Consider the following 21367-nt stretch of genomic DNA (forward strand, 5'->3'; position numbering starts at 1 on the left):
CAAAGTTTAGTTCTTGGAGTCTGTGGTTTCTTTCCTCCCGCTATTAACGTCAGGCTGGCCTGCACCTGATGGGCTCTGCCTTGCAAAGTCCAGCGGGAACTGCTCAGCCCTCTGCTTACCGCCCTGCCATCATCTTCCTGTCTTCTTGCCACCCGGGAAACCCGGCCCGGGATGCCCCAGACCCTCCTGTACCGTATACACTCACGCTTGATTTTCCTTTGCAGAGTCCTCCTCGTCTCCCTGACATCTCAACACTGACGCGGGTTGAATTTTGTTTCCCCAAAAAGGTACATTGAAGTCCTCCTCTCCAGGACCTATGATGTGTCCTTCTTTGGAAATAAGGTCTTTGCAGGCCTAATCCAGTTAAGATGAGGTCACTAGGGCTGGCCCTAATCCAATATGGCTAGTGTCCTCCGAAGAAGAGGACAAGAGGCACAGACACAGGGAAGGGAGCCAAGGACTGCCAGCAACACCAGAAGCCAGGAGGGAAGCCTGGAACGGATTCTCTCCTGGAGGCTTCAGAGGGAGCGTGGCTCTGCCGACACCTTGCCTTTGGACTTCTGACCTCCAGGACTGTGAGAGGATAGATTTCTGCTGTCGGAGTCCCCCCCCCCCCCAACTTTGGGGCAATTTGTAGCGGCAGCCCCAGGAAACCGGTGCAACCTCTCTTTTCACCTGCGGTCACTCCCTCATTGCTCTGAGTCTGTCTCCTGCCTTCAAAGTATCATCCGCAGTCTGGAGATCCCCAAATTTATGTCCTCGGTGTGGACCTTGCCCCCAAAATCCCTGACTCTGTCCTACTGCTTATTCCCTGCCTCCGTGCATTTCTAACCAGGGTCTCGAATGTGACGTGCGCAGAACCGGCTCTTACCATCCACACCGGTTCCTTCCCTCCCATCTCGGTGCTCCGGGTGGCTGTCCTCTCCTTCCAGGTGCTAAGGTCCGAAGTGTTGGGCTTATTTATTTATTTATTTTTAAAGAGAAGCCTGCATTTCCTTGTTTTACGTATAAAGTTGGCGGAATTGGTGGCTTGGGCTCATTTTTGACTCCCTGTTTCCCCTGACATCCCGAGGGTGATCTGTCAGCGAGTCTTAACAGCCTTTACGTCAGTCGCAGGCCACTGTGACACCTGTCCAGGTGTTGGCATCTCCCTTGCGGGAGCTCCGCAGGTGTCCTGGCCGGTGTCTGCTTCCACGTCCCCCCCTTGATCTGCGCTCAGGGCAGTTTGCTGGAGTGAGTGATCCTGCGGTGACTGATCGGGAGGTCACCACGCTCCCTTTCTCGAAGCCTCCAGGGCTCCTCGTTGCCCCCAGAGTGGAAGCCCCAGTCCCCACTGTGGCCCTTCATGCCTTGCGCAGCGTGGGTGTCCCTCCGGCTTGTTCTCTGGGCTCCTTGGCTTCCTCGTGGCTTGCTCTGTGTTCTGGGTATTTCTCTCCCTCATCATGCTCCCCTTGGAGCCTCTACATCAGTAAAGAGCCTTGGGCTTGTATGGGTTATGTTGTCGCACCCTCCTCGCCTCCCTCCCGCCGGGGTTCGTCCTGTCCTCCCCACGATGGCCTTCCTCCAGCACTTCTTATCTGTCTTCTCTGCGTATCGTCTCTCCTTGGCACTCATGACTGTCCCACATTCTATGTCTTGTGCCGATGAATTTTTAAAAAATGATCTGACTCCCATGCTAGAATATAAGCCCTTTGAGGATGGGAACTTTGGCGCCTTTGTTCATTACTGACCGTCAGAACCTATGAAAATGTCTGCCATATGGTAGGCACCGCAGAATATCATAACATTTGTCGCATGAATGGATTGACAAAACATTTTGGTTGAATCTGATATTTTTATAACAGTTAATGTTTATTGTACCATTTCTGTATTTTGTTTTACCTTTTTTTTTAACCTTTTAAAATTTTGTTTATAGATTTTGTGTATTTGAGAGACGGAGTGTGTGTGAGTGGGGGGAGGAGCCAAAGGGGAGGGAGAGGGACGAGCAGACTCCGTGCTGAGCACAGAGCCCAGCACGGGGCTTGATCTCATGACTCCGAGATCATGACCTGAGCCAAACCCAAGAGTCGGTCACTTAACCGACTGAGCCACTCAGGTGCCCCTGTTTTGTTTTACTTTTAATTACGATAGTTTTAAAATCTAGAGAAAAATCGAATCGTGTAACAGATACCCCAAATATGCATGGGCTAAATTTAACAGTTATTAGCGTTTTGCCTTATTTGCTTCGTTTGTTCTGGGGATAAACCACAGAGGCCGTGACACATACATATTTCTGACATTAAGGCCGTGTTTCTACGCCACCACGGTCCCACGATCATGCCTGCTGAAGCTGGCAGTGAACCTCTGTTGTCTGAGCCGTACTGTCCAGATTCACGTGTCTTATTGTCTCAAAATGTCTCTTCCAGCTCGACTGTTCAAGCCAGAGTGCAGTGAAGAGCCGCTCATTGCGTTCGATCGAGTCTTTCACGTCTCCTCCTGCTGACTTGCACCCCCCCTTCTACCCCGGTGTCCCTGTAACATTGACTTGCCCGTTTGGTCTGTGCAGTGTCTCACCTTCTTGATTTCTTCTGATTCCTTCCTCCCGAGGTTATTTAACTTGTTCTTCTGTCCTCTGTATTTTTCGCCAAGCAGAAGTGAGTTTTAGGGACGCCTGGGTGCCTCCGTGGGTTAAAGCCTCTGCCTTCAGCCCAGGTCATGATCCCAGGGTCCTGGGATCGAGCCCCGCATCGGGCTCTCTGCTCAGCGGGGAGCCTGCTTCCCTTCCTCTCTCTCTGCCTGCCTCTCTGCCTACTTGTGATCTCTGTCTGTCAAATAAATAAATAAAAATCTTAAAAAAAAAAAAAAAGAAGTGAGTTTTAGTGGTGAGCTAGTTGAATTTCGCTCAATGAAATTTCATCTTGGAAGATGCTTCTTTGTGGCTGCGTGCACCTTTGGGGCGTACCCTTGTGCTGATAGAAGGGCATGTTTTGTCTTCCGAAAGGCCCGGCGTTTGCGTGAAGGTGGCCTAACAGCCTGGATCTGTGTTTACTGTGACTGTCTGATCTTAATACATTTGGTGTTGGCCTCTCGGGGTGATGACTCCCCTGATACCATAGTTCCCTGGTTTCCCACCTCCTAGCCCACTCCGGGGGGAGGTCCTTCAGGGCCTAAGAGGAAGTTACAGCCTTCTGGGAGGCTCTAGGACCCCTTCTTGCGGTAGAGATAAGAATAGAGAGCTCCGTCTGGGCTAGGCAAGGTTTCTGGTAGGTTCTGCCTCCCTCCCAACCCCCTGGACCCATACTTGGACAAAGAGAAAGCAGCTGTTGGGTTCCCCATCATTTCCCCACAGGAAAGTCACGTTCCCCCCTGCTGGTGACCTGTCAGTGGCTGGTGGGGGTCAGCTTGTCTAGGAGGAGAGAGAGAGAGGTCCTCCAGAGGGGGAGAATGAATGCTCCTGTCTTAGTCCCTTGTCTTCTGTGACTCCTGTCACAGGCATTTTACAATATTTCCCCAACTAGTATAATGAATTTCCTCAAGGCATGAAAGTTTAAAGCTGTGCATTTTCTGCAAAAGGCACAGACTAGGGAATTACTGATGAACTCTAGACCTGGAGAAGACTTTTAAGGATTTGGGATATTATGTAAGATAGAAAGTTTAATAAGGTGCTGTATGTATTTCTTTGGATCGTGGCTTCTAAACAATTTACCGTTGACTCTTGAACAATGTGGGGGTAAGGGGACTCCCCTCCACCCCACCCCCCACCAGTGCTGCTGAAAATCCGCAGCATATAACCTTGACTCCCCAAAAACATATAACCTTGACTCCCCAGAAATATATAACCTTGACTCCCTGAAAACTTAACTAGCCGTAGCGGACTGTTGACCAAAAACCTAACCAGTGGCATAAATAGTCGATTAATATGCATTTTGTGTGCTATGTGTATTCTGTACAGTATCCTCACGAGAAGGGAAGCTAGAGTAAAGGTGATGAAGAAAAGGGTAAGAAAGAGAAAATATATTTACAGCCCTGTACCGTATTTATCGAGAAAAGCCTGTTGCGTACACTTAATGTCTGCTGTATGATAGCACAGACGTCCAGAAGATGTTCCCGCAGCTCTTACTGGTCATGACTTAGGAAATACTTATATTACCGAAATGGCGTTTTAGGGAAAGGCTACCATCTCCTCATGTACTGCCGAATTACAACCTTTTCATTTCTTTCTAACACAGGAAATCTGGGATCCTCTTAGGCAGTGGCTGGGGAAGCACGTGGATCCTGAAGGAGTCATAAAATCCAGCAAGCTCTCCCTTAAGTTTCTTTCATCCTACACGTCTGAAATAGAAATCACGCCGTCTGCTCTACCCGTGGTGACTGACGTGGAGGCCTTCTCTTCGGAAAATTTTAACCTAGACATCTACCGACAGAATCTGCAGACTAAGCGACTCGGAAAAGTGATTCTGTTTGCCGAAGTGGTGCCCACCACGATGAACCTTCTAGATGGGTAAGTTCTGGCCAGACATCGTGCACCTGTCGGAGGAGCCCAGTGACGTTGACTGTCCCGTCTGATCAGCGCTGGGGGAGAAGGGGTAGAAACGAATGAGAACTCTCAGCGAGCCCATTAGCAAGTGGGAGTACCCTTGTCCTAGAGAATTTAGGTAGAATTTAGGAAGAAAAGCTTAAAAATGTTCCTTGATCCCAGGTTTGTATTTGAAAGCAAGGGGATTTTGTGTCCTGTGACCTCGTTCCTCAGTGGTTGGCCTTGCAGATGATCCTTGGAGAAAACTACAGAAAAATATCTTTAAGCAGTGGCGTTATTACTCAGGCCATCATTTTATTTTTGCGTTGTCGTAATCAGCATTCAACACTTAGTGGAAGATGTTTTGCGGGGGCATCCGGACAGGGCATTTGAACGACACACGAGATGTGTTCGATTGAAATGAATCGGAAACTTTGTACTTTCGGAAACCCATTTTGATATGTTCCCTATCCAGTACGTTTTGCAGGCGCTCTCTAATCCCATTTAAATATTCGAGATTTATTCTTACTGAGTTATCTTTCTTATTTCTTCTGTTTCATGGACTTCGGTTAAAGTTTAAAAAATGGCAAACAGATGAAAGGAATTTTTTTTAGTCTTAAATTAGTATTGATCAGTATTCCTATTTGAGATAGTTAGTTTAAAGAGTTGGCCTATAGGGGGAGCGAGTAAAAAAGGCGTCTTCCTGGGATGCCTGGGTGACTCACTCATTGGGCGTCTGCCTTCAGCTCGGGTCGTGATCCTGGGGTCCTGGGATTGAGCCCCGCATCGGGCTCCCTGCTCAGTGGGGAGCCTGCTTCTCCCTCTCCCGCTCCCCCTGCTTGTGTTCCCTCTCTCACTGTGTCTCTCTCTATCAGATACATAAATAAAATCTTTAGGAGAAAAAAAAAGCATCCTCCTTCAACATGGGACTATAATTTCAGGAATGTAAGACCCCCCCCCCCCAAACCCCACTGGATTCACAGTTTCTGGGCATTTTCACACATGGACTGCACAATTAGATGCATACATAATTCACCATAGGGAAATATTTTGGTCTTTCTTAGTAATTTCTGGAATTTGATAATATGTTGACATGGAATGATGAGATCAGCTTAGAATTTTCTTGACTGTTATCCTCAAAGCCATGGAGTGAGTGGTTTTGTGTGACTAGGGTGTGGAGAAAGCATTTGTGGAGTGGGGTCCGTGGAGCGAGGTGGGTATAGCAGGAGGGGAGTGGGGGCCGTGGTCGCGAACAGTTCTTGTTCGCTGTGTTATTTTGTGTTGTCGTAGGTACTTTTTTTTTTAGCGTTCCCTCCCTCTCCTGCCTCTCTTCCTACCCGGTCCCCTGCCCTCCTCTGAGAAGGAGGAAGCCTGTGTTTGTATATGGAAGAATCATTACTTGCGGCTGTGAACTCTGTGATAATCCGTTGTTGCTCAGGAGAACACCATTTGTATTGAAATTGTGACCTATCATCATCATATTTTCCAAATAAAAAATCAGATGTGGCATTTGACATAAGATTTTGGGAGATTAAATTTTGATGGAGAAATATTGGCACATCATGGGACGCCTGGAGGGCTCAGTTGGTTAAGCGTCTGCCTTTGGCTTATCATGATCCCAGGGTCCTGCGATCGAGCCCCACATCAGGCTCTGCTCAGCGGGGAGTCTGCTTCTCCTTCTCCCTCTCCCCCAGCTCGTGCTCTCTCAATTTCTCTCTTTCTCTCAAATAAATAAAAAAAAATAAAAAATAAAAAAAAAAGAAAAACGTTGTCACTTCTTGCCCATTGTTGTTGGGCAATAAGTGAGGAATATTTGATGTTGGGACGATCTTGAACCACTGGAATTACGGTCTCTGAGCTCGTGTAGTGGGCAGTGATTATGAAGCGGGCTGCAAGCCTTGAGTGGATGGCCCGTCCCCTGGCCCGTCCCCTGTGTCATCAGACGGTTGGGTTTCCTTACATGCTGGTAAGCACTTGTTTTAGGATAGAAAAAAAAACATGCCGTGTAAATACACTGCTTTAGCACCCTTGAACAGTGGTAAGTTCCTTTTTGATACTGAACTTTTTTTTTTTTTTTTTTAAACATTCTGTCTTAGGCAACTTAAGTCTGTAAAAGTGTATAGCTGAGCAGGACAATAGCAGAGTCAGAACCTTCTGTAGGATTATGAGTTTTTATTTTTACAAAAGAGGAAACTATTTTGGCTTTTCCAAGGGCATTTAGGAAGTGTCTTTGTCTCTCTTCTTGCCTGGTCTCTGTAGAGCATGGAGAATGAAATAGCTTTGATGATTAATGATTAATCCCTCCGCTTGGCACAGAGCAGATCCCGCATAAATAAATAGTGGCTGTTCACCGAAACGTACAGATGTCCTCTTCCACGGCTCGCATGGCTTCCTCCTGAACTCGGCGAGATAAAGTTACTCACTGCAGCCTCGTGCGTCAGCAAGCCTGCTGAGCAGTTCCCCGGGGGTGGGGTGGGGTGGATGGGCTGTAGCCTTTTTTAGGAGAAGGAACTTGAAAAGGTCACCTTGATGCTGAAAACTCAGTTGTCCACAAAGGGACCGTGAGATGGAGAAATGAAACATAGGGCTTATTCCTTTCAAAGAATAAGACCAAAACCATTTCTTTTCTTCTTCTTTTTCTTTTTTTTTTTTAGATTTATTTATATATTTGAGAGAGAGAGAGAGAGAGAGTGTGTGTGTGTGTGTGTGTGTGTGTGTGTGTGTGTGTGAGAGCAGGGGGGAGGGGCAGAGGGAGAGAGAGAGACTGCAGAGAGACTAGCAGACTCTGCACTGAGTGGGGAGCCCGATGCGGGGCTCGATCCCACGACCCTGAGATCATGACCTGAGCCAAAGTCAAGAGTCAGTCTCTTAACTGACCGAACCACCCACGTGCCCCAGACCAAAACCCTGTCTCTACCTAATATTATATTTGATCCCACGTGGGCTCTCCTCCTGGAAGCACAGTCTCTTGTGGTAATGATAATAATATTAATAATGACATTAATAATAATAGCAGCTAACGTATATTGAAAGCTTTCATCTTCCAGACACTGCTTCAATGTACTTTACACATATCGACCAGTTTCATATGGTATTTTTTAGTGCCTAGGGTCATCAGAGTCAAACTCTAGTATCATACCAGCGTGTGGAAAGCTACGTATCAGAATTTACCATATACGGAATTGATTCTGTGAACTGACTACATCCATAGGCCCGTTATGCAGAACAAGATGTATTTTCAAAAGCATGGCCTGGGTTTGAACTCCATGCATGTTTCTGTCTTTGTATCTGTCACTTCTGTGGCTCTTTCCTCGGGGTCTGGAATAGAAGTAAAATTTAAATTAGATAATAGAGGGTGCCTGGGTGGCTCAGTGGGTTAAGCCTCTGCCTTCGGCTCAGGTCATGATCCCAGAGTCCTGGGATCAAGTCCCACATCAGGCTCTTTGCTCGGCAGGGAACCTGCTTCCTCCTCTCTCTCTCTCTCTCTGCCTACTTGTGATCTCCCTCTGTCAAATAAAAAAATAAAATCTTTAAAATAAATAAATAAATAAATAAATTAGATAATAGATCTTTATTATAAGGTTTCCAAAATCTTTTTTCTCTGCCTCTCCTGCCCACTCGTGGGGACTTGTGGCACCTAAAAATTGGGAGTTCTCTTCCTAAGAAAGGAGTGGGAAGTCCACCGTGGGGAACAGCCAGCAATGTCTGCCACAGTCCCAAATATCCGTGTTGTAGCTCCCCCCGCTCCCCCCATCTAAAACTCTCACCCCCTCCTCCAGGAAGGCAGCCTGCTCGTTTACTTCCTCTCGAGCAGATTCAGGATCTCTGGGGATGGAACCTTCTCTGGCAGTCTCCTACTTAAAACAGACGTGTTCTCTGCCCCTGGCTGCAGGGGCTGAGATGGGGACCATGGAATCTCCTGGGGCAGGGAGAGGAAGGATGCCCTGCTCAGGCGGTAGGTAGGTTTCCTGGTCGTGCCCTTGGGCCTGGTGTCCTTGGGGTCGTGGCTTTGCCTTTTGGGAGGGTCTTGAACTGTAACACATTGAGTTGTGCATCAGAGAGATGGGCTTCCGACACCCACTCTCAGTGAGGGTTTGGGGGTTCTGAGTATTATTGTTCTTCGGGTGAAATGACAGCCTTTTAGGTCCGCCTTACAGTTTCTGCAGAGGGAGAAGGTTCTGAAAACTTTGGTAGGCCCCGGATGGTTCTGTGTGAATAACCAACAAAGCTCTTACCAGGAGTTGAGATTTTCAGCTTAAGAACTCTGTTCTTTTAAAAGCCCTGGTACTCTGCCCAGTCCCTTCTCTCTCAGTCAGATGGCGGGTCCCTTGCCCGGATGAAACCGTGCCATGGGTGGTCCCTTGATGGCATCTTTGGCGCGAGGCTGCAGGCTGTCCATGGCGAGGCGTCTGTCTTCCCACCTGTGGGGGCTGCCGGCACCACCCAGAGGCTCCAGTGCCGCCCGCTTGTCCGATCTGTTTTCTTTTCCGTCCTTGGAGCCCGGCCAGCTCTTGGGGAGGTCATGTCTCTTACTTTGCTGAGAGTGTCAGGGATGGAAACACTGTCCTCGTGAGTGTTCCGAGCTGGTCCCTGTGATGGTACCGCTTCTAACAGCTGCACGGTCTTCCTCGCAAGCTCTAGAAAGCCAGGCTCCTAGCAAGTGCTCTGCCGCTATTTGACGGGAGCCGTGTCCACTTACAAACCTTCAAGACGTATGTTCTCGTCTACCGTTCCCTGCCCCAATGACCCTCCCTCTCAGGCTGCATTTCTTGTGACATGCAAGAGACCGGAGCCTCGACACACTCCATCCAGGTACCAGCCTCTAGGTTGGTTAGGACTAGACAGGCATCCATCCACGTTGAAGTGTTTCAAACAGGTTTGAGCCTTAGGGTTATTTCTCTGTCCCCTAAACCAGAGAGGCCGAGATGGGCAGCCCAGGGTCGGCCAGCGTGCGGCCCACCGTGTCAAGGATGCAACTGAGTTGCTCTGCCCTCCTCAGCAAGTGGTACCCCCGACATTTATGTTCTCGTCTTAGCCAGCACGCGGGAGGAGGGGTGAGAAGGGTGTGGCTCCACTCTTAGGACTCCTTCCAGAAATCGCTCATGACATTTTTGTGTATGTTCTGGGGTTGGGATTTACGCACAGGACCATATCCACCCACAAAGAAGGCTACGAAATAAATGTGGTCTTTCTACTCAGCATCCACGAATCCACCGAAAATCGGGGTCTGGACGCTAGGGAGGAGTGGAGAACAGTTACGGAGGAGAATTAGAAGCTTTTATCCCAAGCATGTACTTTTTATTAGTCAGTCTGTTCAGAAAGATAGCTGGAGACCTTTAAATAGCGTTCATGTCAAGATAGCCCCAGTGCTTCCAAGATCTTACATTGTGGGTGAAAACAGTTACTCGAATACTCACGCTGATTCTGTCTCACCGCTTACTCGGTGCCATTAGAGGTATTTTTCTTAGGTCACTACTGCAAATCTAGGGCGATCTGGAAATTTCTCTCCCGATAGACAGTTTGGAGGGCACCGTCTGTTCTTCTTTGGCTACAAACCCGGCTAAGCTACTGTGGCCCTGAGACAGACGGTGAAAGCTTTCATCTGATCTCCAGGTATGAAAGCAGGTAGGGGCGGGAGCCCCGCGCCACCTCCCCTCCGCCCCTGAGCTGGGAGTGTTAAAGGTGTTAGTAAATGGGGACAGGGGCAGGAGCTCTGGCGGAAGGGAGCAACCAGGGGAGATAAGGGAGCTGCTCGCCAGCAACTAAATCACGGCAGTTGAAGGGCCTGTGGGCTCCCCCTCACCATGTCAGCGAGCGCTGGTCCCCCAGTAGTCACACTTGGCTCAGCTGCCCACCGGGCCGATGAGGACGCATAATTTCACCCTGTGTTCCCTGCTCCAGTTTGTTCCCTGGCATGTGTTTCTGACCCTGAAATATGTTTTCTACTGTGTCGTCATGGTAACCTTTTGGATGTGATGCTGGCTTTGATTGCCATTCGACACCTTTCTTTTTCTTTCTGCCCAATTTCCTGATAGGTTTTCCTGTGACCAGTTAAGTTAGCGCAGCGAGTTGGATAGAGTCCCAAGGGCATGGGCTCGGTACTGCATCCGGGCGAGTGAACTTTACTGTGTCCCCCGGTCTCATCCTACAGCTGTGCACCCCGGAAGCTGTTTGCAGATGTGAGCTACAGGTGGTGGTGGGGTCTGCACCGGCGGGGGTGATGGGTTAGCACCGTCCGTAGCCGGCATGGAGAGGTGCGGCGTGGTTGGGAAACCACCTTCTGTCCCATCTTGTGACAAGTGTCTGCTGTGGGGAAGGCATTAGACTAGACCGTAGAGCGAGAGCTTGGGAGTAACTGAGTCGAGATAATTTTGGAGTTGTCCCTTATTAGATTTTGACACATATCATCTTTTTTGATGACTTTTACTGAATCGCTGTCAGATACTGAAGTAATGCATATGTGAAGCCACGGTTTGTGGGGAGCCAGATGGCCACAGACTTGTTGATACTGATTTTCTCCACATACTTATATATCCAGTAAACGGACCAAGGGCGGACTCCTTTTTATTTGTAAAGAACAATATAGATTTCTTTATTAAATAAGTTTATTTTTTAAATATTGTTTAAGTCCCTTGATTTCTCCGGCTTAAGTTTGCCTTCATTCAGAGAGTAAGCGTTTATGGCATACCTTCTCTGTGCCAGGCACTGTGTTAGGCTCTTGAGAGAATGATGGAGGAGGTATTGCCCTGGGCCTTACAGTGCATTGGAAGAATCAGCTCACAGTGCACATTCAGCTCAGACCTCGTGTGCACCCTTCTTGTTCTGAGTGCGAGGGGTTTGGGCAGAGAGAAGTGTGTAGTCGGTAAGGTGATATAGGGAAGGAAATAGACTGGTCATTGGCTTTCTTATGAGCCGTTACTGTGTGTCAGTCATCATTCCCGATGCCATAAATCTCCCGGTCTGGTAGGGAAAATGCTGGAACTGAAGATTTTATCACCATCTGGCTCTGTAACTATGGCAGTATCCGTCCCCTGGGCCTTGCTCTCCTCAGCTGTGAGATCGGGGGCGCTGGACGCTCCCTTGATCGGGTCATCTTCCCGGGTCTGCCTCTTCAAGCAGCCAGCCTCTCCCCAGCACCTCTGGAGGGCTGAAATGGTTTTGGCAATCAGGCTCCCTTCGCATGGGAGACAGTGGACTTCCTGCGAGCCAAGGGAACGAAGAGGAAAAACAATCCCAGCACCACATTTTTGAAAACATTTTGGGGGAAATCGCATTGGGGAGAATGGCCACCATCATTTGAGAAAGAGTATTTTTGTTTCAGAATTTGGGGCCCGGGCTCACTTTTCGCCTCTCTGCATGTCTGTCCGCTCAGTCCCAAACATCTCTCTCCCCTTTTCTGCTCTTCTCGTTCTGCCCCCCTAACCCGCTCTCCTGCGCACCCTCCTCCCCTGAAGTCGAGGCCTGAGAGGCAGAAATTGGGCTGGAACTAATTTAATGGCTGAGTGACCTCACAGTAGAGAAACAGCCGGATCCTAATAGGGGTCTTTGTCTACATTTCCACCCTGGCTGGTAGCATGCCAGTCAAGAGTCAAGCGAGAGACACAGGTGGAAGCGATTAGACTTGTCATAAGGTTTGAAAAATTGATTCTGGAGGCGAAGTGAATAGATTGAACTTGACAGTGTTGTCCTAAAGATTCTAAGGGAAAATTCTGTAGTTTAATTTGAAATCCCTTGATTATTCATTAGCTTTCCAGATGGCTTTTGTTGATGTTTTACATATTAATGCCTGTATTGTGTTATTGGTGTACTCTTAATGTGCACACAGGTAATGAGCGAAGAATAAATACAAGGGCAAGTGTCCCAAATTAATGGGATGTTGGTGTAATTGTGAAATAAAGGGTTTTTAAGAAGTTGATTGCTTTGGTGTAATTAGTGTGAGCTTTTTTTTTTTTTATAGGCCAATTTGATACTTTTAAAGTGAAAATTATTGGAGAATTTTAAAGAAACCCTCATTTTAATGTTTACTTCTAAATTGAGGTTTCAAATATAACTCCAGCCTTTACCTCCAGGGGTCACGACTGAAGGGCTGGCTCTTCTGGCAAGTTCTCCATCAAATGCCTTTTTTTTTTTTTTTTTTGCCCCTATTCAACACCTGAATAAGTTAACCTTTCACATGCCACGCTCCTGGAATTGAATCATGAAGTGGCCCATTATTTTCCCAGAGATGCCTCCACATTAATTTCTAGTGCTTTAGGATGTTGCCTTTCACGTCGTGTAGCTGATTTTTCTTTTTAACTAGGGTGAACTCATTGTGCCGTGTGCCATTTTGCGGTAGTGACAGCATGTGCTGTCTAGAGGGCAGCTTCGTTAGCATTGGACCTTCTTTGTCTCTCTCCTACCGTTAAGCACATTTAGAGGTTGGAGAACCTGAAGCATCCCAGGTTTTACGGTTCAGAAGAGTGAGGGAGAAGGTCACTGTCCAGGGAAGCCATGTGAGCGGTGCACATCACTGGTTTCAGGGGCACACAGGACGGGCTGCCCAGCTGTGGTGGTGTTTCTGCCGCGCACCCCACACAGCGGAAGGTCTTCGTCGGGAGCCTTCTCCCAAACACACCGCACAGTCCTTCCGTGTTCTCGATGGTGGTGCTTTAATCTCTTGAGGGTATACCAGATTTCCAGAAAAAACAAAAACAAAAAAAACCAACCCAGAACAAAATCAGACAAAACCACAAACAGAATCCCTAGACACGATGGTAAGGTATCCACTGTGGGAAGTATTTGCAGAAACACTTAGTTCCCCATGGTTCACTCCCTTCTGATTACTGAGGATAGACTCTTGGCTTGACTTAGGGGCTTAGATCTTGGGATGGGGTCTTCCTGTCCTGGGTTGGAATTCTACTTCTGCCTTTTACTACTTGAGTGACCTTGGGTAAATCAGAAACCACGCAAGCCACCGTTTCCTCATCCGTGCGCTGTCGCTGGTCCAAGGCTCTGCTTTCTTCTTCATTTTTTCTTTTTAAATTCAGTTGCTCAGCTGATTTCTCTTCAGCACCAGCCGCGTGCAGGCCTTTGCAGTGGGCTCTGGGACCCGGTGAGGAAAGACCTTCCTTCCAGGACCTTGCGTGTGCCCCGGGATCTGGGGAGGAGGTACTGAGACTCGTCTGCAAGGCTCCCGGCACAGAGAGTGCGTGCTGATCGCTATTCGTTAAGCTTTGGAGTCGTTGATTGTTTCCTTTGAGCTCTTCGGTGGCAGTGCTGTGAGTGTCCGTGAATCGGATCAGCATTGTCTTCGCCCCGGATTGTAATACGTGTTTTTTTGGGGCGGAGTTTTTGCAGAAGATTTTGGCAGCTTTTTCTCGTCATGCAAGAAGCATGAAGGCTCATCACGAGTTACTTTTTTTTGCCAGCAATGGTTTGTTTTAGTCCAGCTTTTCTTGAAAGATGAGAAAACATAGTCCATCGTCTGTGTTTGTGTTACCCTTAAAACATGTGGCGCCAGTTACCCCCCTTTTTAAATCAAATTTATTCTTTTTTGAAATCTTCACAATTTATCATTTGCGCAGATAATAGTCGTCATTTGGAAAGAGCCAGAACTTCGACTCTTTGAACATTTTCATCAGTCCCACGATATGCCTCGTGCATCACCCACATCTTCCTTGAGCCCCCAGACCTCTCACAGTGGTTGGAAGTGCGGGTGTTTGCTGTTGCACGGTGGTCCTGAGTGGCGTGAAACACCTCAGATGCTTCCTACTCTGCAGAACGGCTCGCTGGATACTGTACTTGACATTCATTTTGTCCGACGCCTCTGCTATTTTGAATGAGTGATAAAGTAGGGGAATATTATTAATATAATATAATATTATAATATTATAATAATAAATACTTTATTTCACAAAGGGAAATAAAGTAAGGTTTGGGGCTGGAAAAGGCCTCCAGTAAAGAAGGTGACAGCCGATTCCCAACTTGTTTCTCCTCAGTTCGGATGCGTCTTAGCCAGAAAGCCAAGGGCTGGCTGCAGTTGAGACGTGAGCCGTGTCCTGTGGTGGTTGGGAATGTCTTCACTCTCAGTTACTGAGTGCAGAGGACTGGTTTCTTAGCGACGTGTCCTGGGAGGGCCCAGAGTGGGTGGACGAGAAATCTGGTTTACACTGGGCAGGGCACCCCGGGATAGTGACAGCGTTGCAGGCCCCCGAGCATCGTTGGCAAATTCCATGACTTCTCATCTTAAAATAAGCAAACTGTCGTGATGCCCACTCATAGGAATGACACTCACGTTGAGAGGGTCAGAGGGAGGGGTGAAATGGGGAGCCCTTGCCTCGGTGTATGACAGGGAGCGGGTGAGGGGTGCTCTCTCCAGATGGGGAACTGCTGACAGCCGCCTCCTTGGAAACTGCAAAAATGAAGATTGAGAATGTGTCCCCACATTCTCATGCTGGAAAAAACATATGACAAGAAAGCAGAATTTTGGAAACTTGGTTATATGACAACATGGACAGGACATCTTGCTAATGAGAGAAGTCAGACGGAGAAAGATTAAGCATTCTGTGCTATCACTTCTGTGTGGAATCTAAAAAAGCCAGACTCCTAAGAACAGAGGTAGATTGTTGGGGTTGGGGGGGGCTAGAACAGGTGTTGTTTAAGGGCGCAGGTTTGCGATGAGAAGTGCTCAAGCTCTCAAATAAGTCCTCACGACCTAAGGCACAGCACAGTGAACGTAGACAACGGTACCATATTGTAATCGTCAAACTCGCTTCAGGACTAGAACCTAACTACTCCAGCCACTGGAAAGAAAGGATTAGTAATGTGAGGGGCACCTGGGTGGCTCAGTCAGTGAAACGTCCGAGTCTTGATCTCAGGGTTGTGAGTTCGAGCCCTGCGTTGGGCATGGAGCCTACTTAGGCCAGTAAAACGGAACAAAACAAAAACCCAGAAATGATAAGTAATGTATTAGAGGTGCCAGTTATCGCCACCATAGCAATCATACTGCAGTATATCATTGTATCAAATTAACATCGACATCTCCGATTTATACACTGTCCTACGTCAAATATACTTCCGTTAAAAAAAGTGAAACTCAGTTCATGAATTAACATTGGTTTCTACGTGGAAAAATTTTAAATATTCTTCGAATTTGGTGTTTGTGATCACTCAAGTATGGCCACTTACCCAAACACACGGGAAGGTGGGCAGAGGCTGAGCTGTGAGGGCAAACATTTGTTTTAGTAAAAACGTGCTAGGTGATCAAGCGGATCTTTTTCCCTCGCCCTGTCCTGCATACCTCTGCCCCATTCCCATCTCTCCCCCGACATGGCTTTGTGACTCACTTAGAAAAATTTCTGCTTTCCTTTCACGTAAAAACACTTACCTGCTTTGGAGGCGAGGGCTGATTTGCTTTCATCTGCCCCTTTGAAATCTTTTACACACCTACCATGTGTCCGAACACACTCGGAGCTCTGAAATGCCCTTGTTCCTGCTTTCTGTTTTGGAGAGAAGCGTGTTCTGTTTCTGCACGAGGGGCATTCCGTCACCCTGAGACCCAGACGCCGCATTTTTTCTGCATTGCACAAGGGGTCATTCATCATTTTCATTTTTCGTTTGGCTCTCCCACAAGAGTATTCAAATTAGTGAGAAGGAAAATGATGAAGTCATTGCCTGGCAGAGCAGCATTTTTTCGGGATGTGGGAAGGGTAGGGGAGACAAAGAGGAGAGGAAGGGATTATCATGAGGTCTGTCCCTACCTCTTTTTCTAGCCTTTGGTTCCAGAGGTCACCTGGATGCTACTGTGGTTTTCACAGGTTAAAATTGGCTCTCGTGTGTGTACAGAAGTTACCCCAAAATGGAACTACATGGTGGGACGGCAGTGTCGGTCACCTTGGAAGCTTAGGCTGTAATATTATCTGTGTCGTTCCCACACACCAGCTGTGTGATGTTGGGTGAACCCGCCGAATTCTCTGGATCTGTTTCCTTATCTGTAAAACGAGAGGGTTATACTAGATCTGTGGCTTAATCTTATGTATATCTATGTTGAGCAGTAAAGCCCGTTTTTACATGAACTACCCGCCCTGTACAGATGGGGCTGGGGAGCCTCCTAGAGCCCAGGTCTCTCAGGGCACGGGGGTGGGGACCACTGGCCAAGAAAGTACCCAAGTTCCTGTCACCTGGACACTCAGGCCCAGCTGATGGGGACAGTTAAATCTTAGTGGCAGGCTGACTGGTTGGTTGGACTTTCTTTCCTTCTTTCTTTTTTTTTTTTTTAATTAAAAAAACATTTTTTTAAAGAAGGAGATGTATGTATGCCAGAGGGATGAAACTTTATTTTATTTATTTGTTTATTTGAGAGAGAGAGAGAGAGAGCATGAGAAGGGGGAGGGTCAGAGGGAGAAGCAGACTCCCCACTGAGCAGGGTGCCCGATGTGGGACTTGATCCCGGGACTCCAGGATCATGACCCAAGCCGAAGGCAGTCGCCCAACCAACTGAGCCACCCAGGTGCCCTTAAATTTTAATTTTAAGTAATTAATTTATTTTAAGAGATTTTATTTATATATTTAGAGAGAGGGAGTGCGAGCGGGGTAGGGACAGGAAGAGAGAATCTCAAGCAGGGTCTGTGCTGAGCATGGATCCTGACGCGGGGCCCGGTCGCAGGACCCCGAGATCATGACCTGAGCCAAAATCAAGAGTCAGATGCTTTACCCACAGCCACCCAGGCACCCCTGGACTGTTTCTTTTTATACCCTGCCTTGTTCCAAGAAGATCTAAGGCAATGGGGATTTTAGTTTATCTGCTATGAGATAAGGACTTTCTCCTCCTGTAGGTACAACTGTATGGGGATTATACGGTGTTTCTTTGGTTGTTATTATATGTCACGTCAATGTTATATGCGTATTGTTCGTAAAACTCAGCACCATTCAGTGTCCCGACTTCCCCAGACTGACAATGAGGACTGAGTGACCGTGGCCCCCTCTGGAGCCCAGGGAAACCTGGGGGTTCCCCTGGCCCTGTGAAGCTAAGTGGCTGTTGTCTCGGGGTGATTATCCAGTGCTTGTTCAGATGTCTCGGGTTACAGATGAGTGATGTCTGAAAGGGGTATCTCTGCTGGACTAGCTTGGGTCTCAGATGCCCTGGCTCCAAGAGGGGGTCTCAGCTTTGGTGGAGAATGCCCTTCAGCTCCTGAACCCCTTAGCAGTGCTCTGAGAGGGGAGGGCAGTGAGGGGGCAGTGGTGGGGATGGGCTGGGGGAGGTGGGGCAGGTGCATAGTTGTCTTCTGTGAAGGCTTGGTCAACATTTCAGATTTTGAGCTTTCATTGGAGCTTGCTTGGCTCATGAACACAGCCTAGAACCGGCCCTGGAGTCAGGGTACGGGTGGTGTGTCCTCGAACGATGGTGTGGGAGTTTGAGGTGCCGGGTTTATCCAAGGGGCTTTCGTCCTGCTTTCCTGGAGATTTTCTTTGGGCTCCTTCAGTATCCTCCTGACTTCTGAAAATACCCTATGGCACCTGCTCTTTTCTAAACGTCACCAAAATGAAATGTAATTTGATTTTTAACACTCCGCTCTTATCCGTGAAGGTAGTGCGGGACTCTTGCCTGTTGCCTGTCGGGATTGTGGATCTCTGATGTGAACCTCCACTTACAGAGGATTGTTTCTGCTTTTGTTTAGAAGCTCAGTTAAAAGGCTTCCTGTAGCTTTCAGCTTCGGTGGCGTTCCTTTCGGTTCCCTTCCCTTCTTTTTTGTTGCAAAGTGTGGTGCCCCCCAACTGTTGAAGCTCCTCAGGGGCCCCTCTTGGGGTTCTGCTGTGGGCCAGTGGAGGTAGAGCCCATGGTCAAGATGGGGGGCAGGTTTACTTCTTTGCTGTGGCACCTGGAAAACTGTCATGAAACAGACCAGATTTGTTCAGCCCAATGTGGTCGTAGTTGGGATAGGATGAAGGGTTTGACCTCTTATAAATGTGAAATCAGACCAACGGTGTATACCAAAACTCTCGTGGTCTCTCAGATTGGTGGGGTATGGATACCCAAAAGGCCAGTCCCCTGTCACCCTCTGCTGCCTGAATGCCCTCTGCACTGTTTCAGATGTGTGCCGAGTCCTGGACGGTGAGCAACTTTCTGGCCCTTGTTCAATTTACAAATACTTATTGAGCTGTGAGACCTTTAGGCAGCTCATGTCAGCATCTCAGGGTGAGTGCTGTCTCCGGGGACGGGTCCTTCAAAACCCATCCCGTTCCAAAAAAGGAAATCTGACCATGGATCCAAGAAGAGAAAATGTATTTAGCTTTCTCCCGAATGATACATAAAGGATCTATTAATTGGTTCAGAGTTTAAAATATTTGAAGAGTGTTATTGGGTCCATTAATCCCCATATCACCTTTTCTCTAAGCATCTCCAGTAATGAACATTCAGTTCCGTCGCCATGTTGGAGATGGAAACTTTAGGTCTGCAGGACCAAGAGCCTTGACAATAAAGGCAGTCAAGGTACATAAAACTAATTATTTTTTCTGAAACTATTTCTTGGCTATAAAAAGAATTCTTGGCCATTATAGGAAACTAGACAATATAGTAATTTCTGCTAAGGAAATGAAAATCATCTATAACCCCACCACCTATAAATAATCATATTAATCTTTTGGTATATTTTCTTCTAGTCTGTTTTCCTCCTACACAACATATGTAAGACCGTGATTATGTTGTTTATGAAATGATCACTTCGCGGGCAATCAGACCGTCTGCTACAAACATGGCTTTTGTTCTGTAGATGCAGTTTGACCGTGATTTATTTGAGCAATCTCCAGCGAGTGTTCTTGTGTCATTTCCAGTGGTTTTCTATTCCAAATAATAAGCATATTTCTTTTTTAAGCAGTGGTTCCGTATAATTCTTCAGTGACCCCATTATAATATTTCTTTTCCAGAAGATAATTGGAAAATTATAGAACAAAAGCAGACGTTGATAGAAGTTGAACAGGATGAGGCTAATAATAGTTGCTGTTTATAATGTTTCACATTATTTCATCACAGTTGTACAATTATGTCCCATTAGTTCATCTTCCGTCCGCAGCGATGTTGTGCCTTCGTAACGGCTAACATTAATTTGGCATGTGCTGTGTGGCAGGTACTGGGCCTTATGTGCATTTTCCCCATTCACTTTACCAGGACCCTAAGAGATAGGTACTATTATAGTCCCATTTTAAGAAACGAGGGAGCAATTGCTTAGAGGGTTGAAATGTCTTGGCCAGGGCCACAATCATGTTAAATGGTAGAACCAGCATTTAAAAGGTTTATTAGAGAGCCTAGATTCTTAGCCCCTAATACTGTATTACTACAGGTGGTTTGCTGAAATCCTGGCACACCTTATCTTCCAGCCTTCCAGCATCTCTGTAAATGCTGATCTTGTTGTAAAAGGAAATCAGGTTAGCTGACAAATCTAATTCTTGGTGAGTTTCTTAAGTTTGTTAGGAGATTTTCTTGTGGAAAGGAATACAATAGGAGTCCTAAGTTGAAGTTCTCAAGTACCATTATCTGTAAAACTCGGACAGTAATACCTGTATTACTGGGCTATTATCTGGGTTAAATACAAGGGTGTATGTTAAAGTCCCAGTTTAGTTTCTGGTACTCAAGCAGTCCTAAGTACTCTGTAGTCGTAATTTCCTTATTTCCTTGAATTTCAGCAGGGATAGGACATCTCTGGTTAGTATAATTTCCTTTGAAAATTACAGTGGCATGTTTCTTTTAACTTCTCGAGCTTATAGTAACCCTTCAAAGATCGGCCATAGGAATTTAATTAGACCTTCCTCACGTTCTCCAGTTCTGTGAACTTGAAAATAGAATAATAATAATTACCCAGTTTGAAGAAGAGAGGAAAAGACTAAAAAAAAAAAAAAAAAAATTGGGGTGCCTGGGTGGCTCAGTGGGTTTAAGCCTCTGCCTTCAACTCGGGTTGTGGTCTCAGGGTCCTGGGATCGAGCCCCACATTGGGCTCTCTGCTCGGTGGGGAGCCTGCTTCCCCCTCTCTCTCTGCCTCCCTCTCTGCCTACTTGTGATCTCTATCTCTGTGTGTCAACTAAATAAATAAATAATCTTAAAAAAAAAAAAAGTAAGCCTCAGGAACCTGTGGGATAATCTGAAACTATCCAATGTATAGTGATTGGCATCCCATGAGAAGAGAGACAGAACGATGCAGAAAGCAATATTTGAGCAACCAATGGCCAACTGATCTCCCAAATTAGTAAAAGACATGAATGGGCAAGCTCAATATGTTAGCAAACCCCAAGCAGGATAAAGCTGGTGAAAATACTCCTAGGCACATCAGAGTCAAACTGGTGAAGACAAAGATAATGGGAAAAAACTGAGAGCATCCTGAGGGAAACATCACTTTACGTGCAGAGGAACGATGAGTTGAATGTGCACGATTTCTCATCAGAAATCATGGAAGCCTGAAGAAAGCGGAATGGTATTTGTAAAGGGCTCAAAGAAAAACCCTATCAACCTGGAAATTCTACACCCAGCAAAAATAGGCCTCACCAACAAAGGCAAAATACATCCCCAGATAAGAGAAGACGAAGACGATTTGTTATAGTGCAGATCTGCTGGGTAGAATGCCAACGGGGGTTCCAGAAGGCAAGGGGAAATATACTAGAGAGAAACTTGGATCCTTCGAGAAGGAACAAAATGGCAAATGTCCAAGTAAATTTAAAATACTTTTCTCCACTTAATTTCTTTAAAACATATATGACTGTTGGGGTGCCTGGGTGACTCAGTAGGTGAAGCATCTGCCTTCAGCTCAGGTCACAAATCTCAGGGTCCTGGGATCGAGCCCTGCATTGGGCTCCCTGCTCAGTGGGTTGTATGCTTGCCCCTCTGACCTTCACCCTGCTCATGCTCTC

The 21367-nt window shown here is 47.0% G+C and overlaps 1 protein-coding gene across 1 annotated transcript in view; it reads left to right on the forward strand.

Annotated features, from left to right (window-relative positions):
- The window catches only part of HLCS (holocarboxylase synthetase), a 210290-nt gene that overhangs the window by 50885 nt on the left and 138038 nt on the right, over positions 1-21367 (forward strand). Inside the window, exon 6 of the mRNA XM_080800458.1 lies at positions 4209-4480. Coding sequence (XP_080656584.1) covers positions 4209-4480 — 272 coding nt within the window. The remainder of the gene's footprint in view (positions 1-4208; positions 4481-21367) is intronic.

This window comes from Martes martes (genome assembly GCF_963455335.1).
Source record: "Martes martes genome assembly, chromosome: 1".
In the NCBI taxonomy this organism is placed as follows: Eukaryota; Metazoa; Chordata; class Mammalia; order Carnivora; family Mustelidae; genus Martes; species Martes martes.